General features: G+C 42.4%; 1 protein-coding gene across 1 annotated transcript in view; it reads right to left on the reverse strand.

Moving 5' to 3' along the window:
- Positions 1–15672, reverse strand: part of LOC117162836 (uncharacterized) — a 70856-nt gene that overhangs the window by 43521 nt on the left and 11663 nt on the right. Inside the window, exon 2 of the mRNA XM_076627914.1 lies at positions 3361–3424. Within this exon, the coding sequence (XP_076484029.1) occupies positions 3361–3424 (64 nt within the window). The remainder of the gene's footprint in view (positions 1–3360; positions 3425–15672) is intronic.

The following is a 15672-nucleotide window of genomic DNA, read 5'->3' on the forward strand; positions in this document are numbered from 1 at the left end:
GCTGCGCGATCCCGCGATTCACCGTATTCATTGCATCGTTTGCCCAGTCGCAGAGAAAGAGCTGCATTACGTATGGCGATTGCGTCAGGGTGATATCGTCATCGGACAGGGCGAACACGACTTTAGCCTTCTCGGCCGGGGACACAAGCGAGGAGAGCAGAGGTGCGTGTCCCGACACGGCTTGCCCATTAGGTGGACCCGCCGCGCCATCAGATTAGATTCCGTTTCGTTCGCCGTTCGTCCGCAACAATGCCGGTGAACCGCGATGCATCGCCGGAACGGCGACGTTCCGGCTAACACGCTTCCTGGATTCGTGAATCCACGACGTAACTGGCCCGGTTGGGACACGCATCTTCTTGCTCGTGACTCTCAGCTTCCTTTTTCCAGCGTTTTCGTACTAGAAAATATGTTCGTCCTTTCTCGTTTTATTGCTGGATGTTGGATGATGGAACGTAGAGGCAATTGGTATCGGTATTTTTACGATCTGGATCACGTTCGTTTTTCCTTCTCTTCGATCTTTGACTGATGGAAAATCTTGTCGACATCAAGCCGACAGAATTGTTATAATCGTAATACGTAATTGTAAATTGGCGTCGAATTCTTTCAAATGGAAACCATCTATGGGCAAAGCGCAACATTTTCCCTTTCTATTTCTTTCTGAGCTCCAGACGTTTCCTCGTTTCCCGCCATAAATATTGATTACGAGTTGTTACCACGAGGATTGCGATTCCAAGCTTGCATTTCTGGCTGATATAGACATTAAGGAAACTTGTTTCCAGCGATGTGTTACTGGTCTTCACCAAGTTTGTTTTAATCGGCCAAATACGCTAAACATCCGTATTAATGATATAATGAACGCAAATAAGGAAGTTGACTAATTAAGTATAATGGGGATTTAGCTTCCAGCGACCTTGGACAGCCAACTTATTTCGGACAAAAATATAAACTTCCATTTTGATTAGTTGCTATTGGCATAACGACAAAAACAACGATAAAACATCGTGACCAATGTAAAATAATTCAGAGTGTAAAACTCGATGTACTTCAAATCGTATCATCTTCGATTGCGATCTATAGTTTGAGCTATTATTTCCACTACTCAAATTAAAAAATCACTCCTTTACGGCAATTTTTCCTTACCGTAAACTGATAAACACAGATCAGTTCCCACCATAATTACTTCCCCTAACACTTTTGCTATTCACCACTGCACCTAACACGTACCGCGTAACCGGCAAAGTATCACGAAGCATAAAGCACATCGAATCGCGTCGCTAATAGAGTGCACTGATAAACGACACGAATATCGTTGCGGATATCGCGTGTATCGTCGGTGTTAAAAGCTGTGATGCGGCGCTGTTTTCTACCAGTGGGTCGGGCTACGAGCTACGACAAAAGTGGAAACGAGCCGATACGAGACGAAGCCAGCGAAGCGGAAGCGAGGCGAGAATCGTGCGCTTCTCGTGGCTCGTGGCTCGATAAGAAAGCTTGGAGAAAGCATCAACTGGCCGACAAAAGCCTAGCCGGCGATAAGATTAAGCGCGCTCCGGGGCAAAAGAGTATCTTTTAGCCGAGCAACTTTGCGGCCCGACCTCGAAAGCCCGATTACGTAATCAGGAACGATCGATCGCGCCGGGGACCGTTTCTCCTTTCGTCCAACCGCCTTCCAACACGAGTAACAGGACCATGATTTTCCATTTCGAGATATCGACAGTATAATTTCGGAGATGGTTTTTTTACAATATAAATTACTTACATGTCGGCATGTTGAGAAAATTGTGAAAGCGATAGAATCGAACGCGGTCATTGACGCGTGAAATAATAAAAATTCTACGAGTTTCGAAGCTTCTGTCATCGTTTGATATCTTCGCCTGAATTATTATCGTAGATTACGTAACGTGGAAGTAACGAGTCGTCAGAGTAGTTTCCATTTCAACAATAATATACACAAGCTTAGTCACATAAATAACGAAATAAGGAAATAACGAACAGAAGAACAAATTTTCCAGTGTCAAAGAACGAGGCACGGTCTCCTTAAATAACCAACAGCAATCTCTGTGCCATTCATGTGGTTGCTTAAAACGAATTCTACGAAATGGTAGTAATAATTCCTACGAAATTAACCAATCCATCTTGGCCTGTATAATTAACGTCCTTTCTATACTTGTCCTTTGCCATTAACCAACGTAAATCGTGCAAGAACATCGCAAACGTAATCGTGTAATAGGAAGGTATCGCGCAGGCGAACGATTTTCCCGTGATTCTCGTCCTCTCCGTTAGTTAGAAAGTCCAGTGAATTATCGAGCATCCAGAGGCGTGTCCCGATGGAAATTTATTCGACGGCTTCTAACGTGCACAGGACTGCGGCTCCGGCATTAATGTATCTGCCGTGAAATCGGTGTCCTCGGAATCGCGCGACACGCACTCCATGTTGTTGCGACTTTTTTTCGATTCGGCATACCGGTTAGCGGACACGAGATGCGGTTTCTCGCGGGCTATCGGCATCGGTCGGCGCTGATCTTTGACGGTGCGACCGGACGCGATCACGCGCGCGTCTTCTCCGAGAAAAACTCTAATTACGAGGCTCTCGCTCGGTTCGCTGGCAAATGTCGCGGATACCTGAGAAGGCAGAGTAATACCTGTCTGTCGCGAAATCGAATGTCACTCGATTCCTGAGGAGATTTCGAGAGGGAGATTGGTAGACTCGTTGAGATTCGTGTGAGCAGAAGAAAGAAAATGGAAAATTTTCGGACTAGAAACTGGTATACGGTACGTAAGTAATATTATATAATTTGTTTCGAATTCTTTTGAAAAGTGGAAAGATTGTTAGATCTGTAATATCTTATACTTTGGACAATGTGTACTAAGCGATGCATCGAGTAATTTAAATATCTTTGAATTTTAGATTTCGCACAAAATATACTCGAGAATTCTCGGAAAGCCATAAACGAATCGTAATCGCTGGAAGTTGGATAGAAGTTTCTCTCGCAAGTTTCTCGAACGCGACATTCAAGTTCCCTTCGCTTGTACACACGTTAAACGCACGGAACGTCTCGATAAAGATCTCGCGCAGCGTCCAAGCGAAAGGGTACGGTCATTAAAAAAATCTAATTAGCATCGCGACTCGACGACACTCGTATTACATTATTGCGGACAACACTGCCATGTTATCAAAGCGTTTAAACCCAACAAGCACCTTGAGAACAGCGACAACGAGCAAGCAAACTTCCGAGGAAAAAATAAAAGAGTGAGAAGCACGTCAAGCATATGATCAGACGCGTATAATCACACGAGATTCCGTAAAAAGGAAAAGTCAAGTTCCACGATTATCGATAAAATCGATCAAGACTAGCCACTTACCTTGCCACCGTCCACCATCTCGCCCTCTCCCTGTCGCCGATTCGTCGAGCCTCTTTCGATCGTCCTGAAACATAGTAAACGCGTAAACAGACTATTCTCCCTCGTTACCACTTCGTTGTAACATCGAACGATTCGCAGCCGAATACGTTTTATGATTAACTCTAACTTTCAATTTTTAGTATAACTAATAGTAAACTGTGCAATAATAAACAATATGAATTTTAATCAATAACATCTGCGATCGCGTTAATTTGTCCACTATCCGATCTATAGGGTGGGTCAGCCTGACTTTTGGACGGCACGCACGGTTTTCCTTGTGTCTCGTGCTCCTTTTCTGTCGTCTGAGACGTCGTTCACGAAGAAGAACGGACGACGTTGTTTCTTTTTTCCACGTCATCCAAGGTGGACGAAGGCGGACGCAGAGGAACTCGGTAATAAAGTCGCGTCTCGTTACGCGATGATACGGCTAGCTGACGGGCAGGGCGCCGTGCAATTACCAAGTTGCATAATTGCGCGCCATGGCAACAGAGTGAAAAAGTATATCAGCCCGTGCCCGGTTCCCCGTAATATTACTTTATTAGCGAAATGGGATAATGCCACGGTGTGTGACAAATTGGGAGCAACGCACGCTCGCGCACCAGGCGACGGCCGGAAAAGCGATGAATATTCATGCAGACAGTTGAGAGGAGAGAGGAGTTGGTACGATGGGACCGCTAGAAGCGCGAGCAACGTCGACCAACCGGCACCCTACGTTCGCGCGTCTTTTCCAACGTCGATGATGGCGACTGTACATCGCGATTCTTTCGTCGATATGTAGCTCCGAGGGAATTGTGATTGTGATTATCATCTGATTGTAAGTGGCAGTGGCAGCAGCTTCATATCAATGTTTCTTTACTGGAGTTAGTTATTTTAGTTATATTTAAGGGAAAAGGAAGAGAGAGAGAAGGGAAGATAGATGTAGCATGAAATAATGACGTTGATTAATAACGTGGCAACCAGATGACATAATACGCGTTAAAGATCGCAAGGTAGATCGATGTATATACTAAGTATATTTATTATCATTTTTCACTCGTTAAAGGCACTCGAGACATACAAAACTTTCATTTCTAGTTGGTTCTATGATGGCGTTGCATATGTTTCTTTCGTTATAATTGATAATTGATATTTTCGTGTACCGTTTCTTCGTGTAAAGTGACACTAAGAATTATTAGATTGTTACATATCGATGTCACTGACGTTCAGTGTTAAAAAAAAAACAACGTGTAAATGTAAACTCTCATAAACTGAATCTGGATGAGAAGTATGTTTGGTATCAAGTGCAATTATGTTGTTCTTCTTGGATGAAACTTTATCGATAAAAAAGGTAGCACTTGTCGAGGTACGGATGATGAATGGGTGTATGTTTGCCAGTAGTATGCCTGGTTTTTACTTAATGCAATTACATAGAATGAGTTCACATAACGAGGATGTTCAACGTACGTGTACCTTTCATCGTCGATGGAATTTTATAGAAAAAGAAGAAACTTCGCACTTGTAAAGAGTTATAAATAACCGTGCATATGCTCGCCAGTAATTAGTTAAACAGAATAAATGTGCGCACGAGGAATTTTTAACGTGCACGCCGTTCAGAAAACCAGATGCAATTCCTGTGAGATGTATAATTATCAATGGTACTTTATTTTTATTACACTCTTAGTATGTTTCATGGTATATAAAGCCCTGCATTTGCATTAGAAGTTCGCAATATAATAATAATAATTGATAGCTAATAAATTTTACTGCTATCCAATTATGTTCGTTATTATTTCTACCATAATTGAAGCAAATTAAAATATGCTAGTTTAATAAAATACGCTCTGTCAACGCAATTTTTCATTCCTATTTTCACCACAATTTGCATAAATAGTAACGTCTTAACAAAATCAACATTTTCCAATAATAGGTGCAGCTACGTTATACAAAGTATTTGCACATACTCGTACTTACCAATCAGGCGTTTTCTATCAGGTTCTATACATTTCATTTCCATAACATTACATTTTTCTAGTTATACGAAGGTACTATTAACCGTAAATGATACGACATTTAATATAACTGAACCTATTTAACTAGTATGTAAATGCTGTAACAAATACAGTCATTACAAGTATTTATGTAAGTACACAAATATCGAGTCGTGTCGAGGTAACCGTGAGTCCAAGGAGGACCATAAAGAAAGAGTGTACCGTTCTTTTCGCGGTCACAGCACGCCGGTAACAAAAGACGCGTAAAACGACGCGGCCCAGAGATCACGTGGATGCCATGCCGTGGGCCAATTTATTAACGTTAATAATAAAGCTGATTAAAGCTTTTTATTCCACGCTTGTCACGCGTCTCGTTCCTTCCCCTTCCCTCACGATCGTTGCAACGTTCTTAATTAAAGTAATAAGCTAGGTCAAAGAATTTACCGTGAATCATTACACGCGGTGCACTATGATTACACGTCCCCTCCCCGACTCCTGTGGACGTCGTTATAATCGCGTGAAAAAAAGTATATCTTCAATGTCTTGCTTCGGTAATTATTTATTACAGGTCGCTATTCGCAAATCCTCGTGAGCATACACGTGCAGTCCTCTGCTAGTTATTTTCGTCGTTCACCATGAAAACTCGCGTATCGAAGAGGATGAATATACAGAGGAAATGTTAATTCTGTGGTTATCGCGCGATCTGTACTAATAATGCGAACATTCGACGCGAACATAAAATTGGCTTGTTGTTGTCGAAGATCAGGTATTATTTCGAGCCTTATTATATTGCAACGCATAGATACGCTAATAATTTAATAAGTTCAGAAGTGTGGAATTATTTGACGTAGAAGTAGATAAAATTTGTCTCTTCAAGGTGGTCTTCCACTTACAATTTTATCATTTGAAATTCACGTTTGACGAACGAAGAAACGAACGATCGTTGGATGTGTTGGATTGGCAAGTAAGTGATCGAGGATTTTGTCATTAAGATTGGCGATCTTCAACGATAGTAAATGGTAAGTTAGGTGGCAATGACAAATCCGCAGTCACTTAGTTGCCAACCCAATATATCGAAACATGATGGCACGTCCGGTAATTGATCCTGAAGCGAGGATCTGTGCACGCGTCATAGCCCGCGAATACAATTGAGCAATTATTTAACACTTAATTATTCGACTGGCTGTTAATTTCATAGGTTACGAGACGCATCGAGAAATCTTGTCTTGCGTTTCTTTCGTTGCTCGCGATAAACGTACACGGCATCTAAACGAAACCACGGTTTCCTCGTTAGTTCCAGCGGGAAATTTGAATGCATCCTCTGTTATTAGTTATTAACAAAGAAAATCCTGTTTGAATCGCATGAAGTGACAGAACTCGCTTAATGCAGATTGAACGAAATGTGTTGAGGGGCTTTTTGCATGGCTGCCTTTGAAAATAGGCAATGTTTATTCACTTGCAATGGAATAGCGTATCTTTTATGGTTGGATAATAGTTGTGTAGATAAGCGTGCGCGCGTAATTAATATGTTGCGTAAGAATTCAATGCTATTAATAGAAGTGGTATTAATATAATAATAGGTTATTAGAGCGCGTGTCGACCTATAGCACGGACTGAATTAATATAATCGATCTTTTCGAACGCAGAGCCTATTGGATATGTAGGTCTGTAGGTAAATACACAGGTGGTGAGTGGATTTTCTACTCGAATAATAGGTCAATTCATTATTTTTCTTACGAGTCGTTTTTCCATAAGGGTTAATTACATATATATTTGTTGAGAATTGTGGATCTTAATTGCCGAAATAAAAGTAAAGGAACACTAAGGTTACGCTTAGAATTCATATTAAAATAGTTTTAGATTTATTTAATAAACGATTTCCAGAATATGTATCTTCCATATCACGCTGCCAACGGAACAGTTACATTCACTTGTTTTTCGAGGCGCCGCTCACACACATACTTCCACACACACATATTCACATACGTGTGTCACTACTACGCGGCCAATCCAATCTAGCACACAAAATTATACATATCTCAATGATATCATTATGACGTCTCATCGAAAATTATGCGATTTTCGTTTGAGATATAGTGTGATAATTAATTTAAGATTAATTCATGCACAGGATATTTTATACACGGCGTGATGCGCGGCTGTAGCCAGTTCAGTTTACCTTAAACGTTCAAACTAATTCACCGCCGGCTCATAGTATATTACAACATTACTTTGTACCGTAATACAAGTCGATGTTGCCCGATTAACATCCCAGATTACACAGGCAATGCTCCTTACGCCAATGAGCATATACTTAGGCGGTGAGAAACGATCGAGCCTGGAGAAGATAACGGCGACAACATTCGCGACCATACTACGGTACCGATAGTCCACTGCTTTGTCCCTTTGCACCGTACCAACCAATATTCACCGATTTTGATATTTATATTCTATCTAAAAACCCCGAAAGAAATACGCATCTCATTTGATCATCGAATTAGTTTGCTATTAACTTTTCTATTCGAAAGGTACGAGACGAATGCTTGGAATTTTCTTTCGTGGCCAGAAAAGCAGACTCGGTGATAGACGTTGCAATCGATGGAAAAAAAAAAAGAAATATTTTTCAGACTTTAATGACTTAATAATTCCTACTAATATTACCGTTATTACAAAGTTTCTCTGTCTCTGTAAAGAAACAACGTTTTTATAATTTCCACTTGTCGCCATAAATACACATATCTGTCCTCCGCTTCTAACCGAAGATTCCGCTAGAAAGATTATATGCGCGCGTGCAAGCTGTCGCCCAGGTTCTATCGTTTGACGCGTAATTAAAAGAATACTCGGTGGTGCCAGGCTTCGGCGAATATCCGTTAGTTTACGATCGAGTGGCGCTCAAGGGGCGCGATAAGTCCGCGCGGAAATGTCTACGTGCTAATATTACGATCGCAACAGTTATTCGGAGAATAGGAGTCACCCACGCCTCACCATTTTCCAAGTAATTTTTGTAAGCGTGTACAGGGATTACGCGTTTGCTTGGTCATAGAAACACTTGTCATACGGTGCCGTAGCTCGTCTCTGTTTGAATTTTGTCTTTTATTGCTACGACATACACAGACGACACTGTACGTTGAGTTTAGTTGTAACGAGAGATAAAATCTCATAAGAATGCATTTTTACCTGATTTTTTATGGTAGAGCAAGTTACGCGTAGAATCTTTTTGCTGACTTAGATATTAGTTTCCGTCGTGTCTGTGTAGAACACGTCGAATGGAGAAGTTATTATGAGTGATGGGGTATTTTGTTGGCAGGATAGCGCGAGACACCGTAAATAAGAGATTGGCGCATGAGTTATTCGATTGAGTAGGCGTGGAATGTGTATAATATCGAATACTAGGCGAATAGGAACACATATCGATCGCGTCTTGTACACCTCGTTCAGAAAATTCTCGGCAAAGCTTTTTCCATTTTCCACATTTTTACAGACCAACATATCAATGAAAGAATCATAAGATCAGGTACGTGCCCATTATTCGTAGAGAAATACTCAAATGTGGAATTTATTTCAATCGCGGAATAACGCGAAAAATAATCAAAACCATGATCAAGTAATTTTTCCACAACTAGCCGTGAGTCATCCAAAAGCAACTCGTCAACGCGTAATATTTTTCTCAGCAGAATCGACGCTGGTCAAATTCCAAAACACTGTTACCTCTTTCGCATAAACCAGGCGTATTCGAGCGATATGGCCGCCTACGGCCGCGGTTCCGCGCTGTCTCGCCCGTTAGACGTCGCGTCGGTCAGGATCGTTTAATTATTCGAGCCGGCGACGCGGAACCGGCGAATATTTCTCGTGGTCGCCTTTCCAAGCGGACGCGTGAACACAAGCAGGCGTGGGAGATGTTTGCGCGCGCTCGATCGCGTAGATTAAACGTTGTACGAGCCGCCTCTACGTAGATAAGAAGCGCTGATAAGATCGTCAAGCGACGACTCGATCGTGTGGATCGTGGTTCGATCAATTAAGGAAATCACTGCTGGTGGCGCGCATGCAGAAGCGAACGCTCGCCTCGTATTTATGGCTCTGTCCACGGTGGCGGCCATAACCGTCAGTTTGTTTGTTAGAAAACAAGCCGCTGGCTTTCGCACATTGTACGCGCCGCGAGATAATCGGCCGCCCCGTCTCTCCGCCGCCTTGTTATTAATGCGTAATTGAATGTTGCGATTCATTACCCGGACGTTATATTTCAAGCCGGTTGACTCGACCAGGGCTCCACCCGGCTGACCGTCTCGTTTACCATCTGTCCACCGTTTTCTTCTCGATGGAAACGAGAAAGCGGTAATGAGGATTTATATTACAAAGTTAGCACGGCGTTTGAGGTGGAAAAGAGACGGGGCAATTTTTAAGAGGCTTCCGATAGACTCTTTATCATTTTTACGCTTAAGGAAATAACGTAGAAAATGAGGAAGGGATTGAGCCACGATGTAGAAGAATTAGGGTAATGAGTAGAATCTCATTAGTCAGGATTCAGCGAGGGATATAGGCGTACTGATAATGGAAATTTTTTACCGATGGAAAAAATTTCTCATCGTGTTACGTTATTACTGTAGAATCTCATTCGTTGGAAATAATGAAGCCTTTATTTAAATTCCACAGAAAATACAAAAGCCACTTGCTGTTAGTGGAATGAGCTTTTCCTATGTATTAGCGTAGTCTTTATGAGATACTATTCCACGTTCCCATTGCATTCGGCTTCTTACTTCTTAGCCGTTAACCAATAACGCTAAAAGTCTCGAAAACTTTACGTCGATACTTCGTGTTCCAATGCTCCAACCTCGTCCTATTCTCAAATCTTTCGTCTTTGATATACAGTCTGTAAAAATTAGCAAATATTTATCAATGCGTATATGCAACGAACGTTAGTCTCGCGGTATAGCTACGTTTAATTCAGACGAACAGAACATAGTAAGTAGTCACGCAGCATCTAGTCGTTGTCGGTTACGAGATACTCCGGTAATTAACCGGTAATGAGGTATGGTCTAGCATGGCGAGTGGATAAATAAAGTCCTAACGGTCGATGTATATATATATACATACATATATATATGTATGTATGGAGAGCGAAGAACGAAGGGCGAGGAGGAAAGGTCCTAATGGAATATAAATCTTGGAACTGCGCGGGGGTGGAGTACGTACTTACGTCTGTGAGTGCGTGGTCGAGATTCATTTGTAAGGGCGTTTATTGTTCGTCCATTGCGGTTTATACGTGCTTGATGAAGATGTTGGTGAGAATGGAGGAGGAGAAGGGTTGTATTAATGGCACGAATGTATAGACTCATTAATTCTATGTAATGTTGTCCTCGTTGTATCGCTGTAATATCGTACAGTGCATTTATTTCATTCATTGCAGAAGATTAAGAATATTATTGATCGTTATGGATTAATTTTTGGTGTTTCTATGTGAACCGAATTTTGATAATTATCCATTTGTGAATGTTAAACGTAATCATTTAGCATTTCACCGAACGTAACCATTTACAGTACAGGCATATAGTATTTATAAGATTATAATTTGTCATTAGACAGGCATAAAATAAACTAGCCGGCGATACCAGTTTGCAATTAAGTAGAATAAACATTAAAGTAAAGTATTCTACTTGATTTTCAAAAAGATTCATTATAATTTTAAATGAGGCTTGCCTGTTTTCGGTCTACCTTTCAATAGCTAATTGGGCGTTATTAATAATCAATGGCCGTGAATACCTGAGATACCCCACGAGGCACTTCAACCGAATAAACGTTCTTGAGTATCTTATGCCCGAAATAAAGATTGTATTCCTTGGTTTAGTGCATAATTGGAGATTATTAAAATGTCCCTGAATAATGCAAATACCCTATAAGGTATTCGAAGTGCTCGATCACGTCGCACATAAATTACAAACATCAAGTTCCATCATAAAGTCTCTAAATTGAATCCGCGTATCAAGCGCTCTCATTAAAGATGATTAACCGAATCGTTAAAGGACATTCGAGGCGGTGGTATGACCCACCACGTACATCCAACGAGCACCGTAGCTCTGCACGATACGCTTGTATTATATAGTCGGATAAGTACGCATGCCGCTACCCTATAATCCCTAGATTATAGTCCGGAAGAATCGCCGACTAATACCTGACCATAATCAATATTCAACACGCTTTCCAAATCCTGGTCTTTCCAAATAAATTTTTTCTTTCTACAGTTTTCCTCTGTACGAATCACGTTCGAATAATTATTCCGCATATCTTGTTAGTTTTGGTACAAGGTTGTCAATAAACGTATTCCATTCGTATTTTAATATTTTGTCGTTCTCTTGTACTCTAACTTTCTTGTAACAAAACTCGCGATAAAACTATGCACACAGTTAAGCATGGAATAAACTTGTCGGCTCGTGTACGCAATCCCAGGGCAACGTTCTGCGCCCTCTTCTTCATAATTTCTTCACAGTGCTTCATAACGAAACGCGTCAGCCTGTTTAAAGCCATTTCCAAGCGTTACGACCAATCCCCAAGCTTTTTCCTGCTGGAACGATACCGCCGAGAACTGTTTCCGCGTTCGCTCGTAGACCACCAGCGAGAGGATTATCTCGGAATGGCAACAGTCCTCCTATGCGGCTTTAAGTATCAGCCTATGCAATCCGCTTTGACAACGGTAAATAGCTAGTACACGCTGTGATAACGCGAATCGATATCCCTCGTATATAACAAAACTAGATAGCGAAATGTATATCGAATTAAAATACTGTTACGACAAACAGGATGTAATTTTTCGTTGTTGAGTCAGATGCTCACAGACATCGACCGATCGATACAAGTATTTTTTCAATATTTCTCTATACTGTTCCTTAGGAAATTTAGGAAATTTCCAATGATACAAACTAAACTTCTTCGAACGTACGAAATGCCAATTAGGCTACTCTTCCAGCACGAAAGTGAGAAGCATAGCAGCAGCTTTTCTTAGACTGGAAGGCGCGCAACGCGTAAAAGAAGTTGCCATTCTCGTTCGCCACTTTAGTCTCGGCTCATTCGATACCGTACTGTCGTCATCGGCCGGTAATGACCGGCATCGTGCAGCCGAAGCCGGTGAAACCGTGCACGCGTGGATTGATAGTTCTTAGTTACGAACGAGTCCTGTTCCCTCTCACCTCTATGGACGAGCGAGTCGAAGCGCGACGCTCTCTCACGGCCCCAGGATCGACGCGACACTTCGACGGAGGGTCGTAAGTCGTACGTCGTAACAGACCGACGACCAGTTGGTAATCTCTCGCTAATAACCGCTTCGGTCTTTGCACTTTCATGGATCACCGGCCGTAAAGTCAAATGCGTAGATATTTCGTCGCGAACCGGCTGTAATCGTCGCGTTTCTCGTAAATACGTTTCGAAAATTGTCAACCTTCGTTGCAGAGTTTCTGTATGGTTAGCGTTTAGAGATGGCTGACTTTGCAGCGAAGGAATAGTGTTCGTACGATTTGAGTCAGTAAGATATTTGAAAAATAGAATGTACTAAGATGTTTTCAAATTCAAATTATATAATTCGCTTATTTCTCTAGCAAATTGCTCCGATATCGATGATAGTCGATAGATAAATTTTATCTTCCGGAAAGAATTCTTCGCGTAGTCGTTTTCTTTCGTCTTCGGTTCTACTATTTCTAGCGCGAGGAAATCTGCTCTGCGCAGAACGTGACCAAAGGTAGTTTACGCGAGTTCGACGGAGGCTGGAGGCAGGTCGCGCGAACAGGTGGCAATTTGCATCGGATGGAAAAACTGAGGAAGGGTTGAATCAAGGCTCGGTATGCGCGAAATGCCGAGCGTGGCTGCACGCACTGCTCGGAATGTCAGTGGACGGGATTCCTCGTCGACGATTTCCCGCGGATGTTCTCGTAATATCGGTGATTTACAAAGTTTTACTTAAATTACAAAGATTTTAATCGAACTTGTTTCTTCGCGTATAAATAGCAATCAAAGGTTAAGAATAATTTTTCCCCGCGTCTAGACGATTTTTTCATTCTAATGTCAAGGATGCCTGACATATCCATTTGCCAAGCAGTTCGTCTATAAAATCAGTCGTCGTGTTTCCACCTTCCACCTTTATGAGAGAACAACCTGACCTAGCAAGGACAGAGGGCAAAAAAACGCCAAGTCCATTAGCAGCTAGCGATTAGCATCGTTTTAGCACGGTAGAGCTCTAAAAAACCATCTGTTAATCACAAAAATAATATACGTACGTAGCTCGGTTACAGTACATCAGGTTTCCGAAGAAACAGATGTCCGAACGAAAGCGAGCGAGTGGCTAATTGACTAACGAGGTATTCGCGGCTCGTACACGTCGTCCATCAGCCGTCACCGAGGAAATATCGAGATATCGGCGGGAAGGAATAAAGGGAAAAAGAACGAAGCCACGAGTATAGGAGAAAGACGAAGCGGAGAAAAAAGAAAATGTAGTTTGAAGGAGAGAGGAACGCAAAGATGGGCGATCCTGTTCGAGTAGCGTACGCCGCTAGGTTAGTAGTAGTCCTGTTGGTTTTAGTGTAATCGAGCCGGGCGTCCTTTATCATCGCGAGAAAAAATGGCCATTTAATCACGGCGTTTCCCGACATGGGGTCCATGCGCACCCCTCCAGCGCGCCGCTACGAGAATCATTCTGATATTAATGGCGGACGGTTTGACCGCGTAATATGAGGAATCGTTGGCGCGCGCGTATAATATCACTCGGCCGTGCCAAGCCGCTCGAGGAACACGCATGTTACACGGCCGAGCATGACAAATTAATCGTCTACTTGACCGGCCCCACTCTACCGATACGCTGGATCCTACAGCATCGTTCAGGAATTAGTTCCAGGAATATTGTCCAATATTACAATCGAATTGCGTTGAACATCGGCTACAGTCGATGTATTCGACGAATTATCGACGAATACAAGTGGAAAGATCATATTCGTTAATTGTGGCGCCTCGTGGCTATTTACGTACGCAAGCTTTTTAAAAATCGATCAACGTTTTAAACCAAAGATATAAGTCACGTATTGACCTCACCTTGCAAAAGAAGAAGAAGAAGAGGAAAAAAAAGGAAAGAACGCCTCGTAGCGAGGCTACACGAAACATAGAACCGATCGCGTTTCTGTCTATACAGGAATCTCATCAAGCAATCAGCAGCAATCACAGTGCCAAATAAAAGAGTACAGTGGAGTGGCGATGTAGTCGACTAGATGGCCGGTACGCGAGCCCGTTACAAAGTCGACAATTATCGAGGAGGAGTGGCCCCGGCCGACCTCTTTGAAAACGGCACGTTGCTCGATGTCCTCTCGGACGTCACGATGGATGCACCCGCGGTATGCCGTGGATGTCACGTGGACTGGACCGCGGCAGGTCTCGCGGAAGGTTAATTTCATCGCGATAAGATCGTAGCAGCGGATTACGCGGCGGAACACGACTCGAACACCTGTAACGAACGTGATTTTCTTACCGAACATTCAGCGTCGAACGGTCCGCGTCCGGTTTTTCCCTGTGTTTAAGAATTACACGATACGGCTGTTTCTCGATATCCATGCGAGCATTAAGCAGGATGAAGAGAGGAACAGCAGGACCGGCGTACTCGCGATTCTTTTTCGACACGCCGCGAAGATTTCAGGTTATACGATCGGGGTTAATGACTGAGGTGTAGTCGAGCGGTCTAGGAATACGGGACCGGTGAGTTCTCTTATCGATTACATCTTGATTAGGGAAAGCAACGGACCGTATGAGACTGTTCAGTGAGTATTGGAAACGTGCGACGATGTACATACTTCGCCTCGAAACGATTTAGATCGTAGAATTTATAGCATCGATGCTAGTGGAATGTGGGAGAAGCTTGCATATTGATTATAACCTTGCCGTACGTCTATACGTTTTAAAACAGTGGTTTTTCTTTTTACGCCGTTTAATACAGCTGTCTTCGTATGCTCGTATATTTCGACTATTTGTAAATAAGAAGAAGAAATTGGAATTTATTAGTTTATCGAACTCCCTATAGAGGCATCGAGGTACGATATCTATCGCGATATTAACGAAAATTTGGAATTTTCCAAATTTCGTCATCATCTACTCAAATTGCCAAAGGTATCTAAACACTGTACGTCTCACGAGGCTACGTTTCCCGCAGAAATACGTACGTTAAAACGATACGTTAAATGATCAAGTTAAATGATCGGCGGATACTTGGAAAAGGTGGGCGCTCATTGGAAAATCCGACCACCCGTGGCGGATTCGAGTAGGCGCTGCACCGGTGCTCGGCCGA

Source organism: Bombus vancouverensis, chromosome 2 (genome assembly GCF_051014615.1).
Source record: "Bombus vancouverensis nearcticus chromosome 2, iyBomVanc1_principal, whole genome shotgun sequence".
NCBI lineage: Eukaryota > Metazoa > Arthropoda > Insecta > Hymenoptera > Apidae > Bombus > Bombus vancouverensis.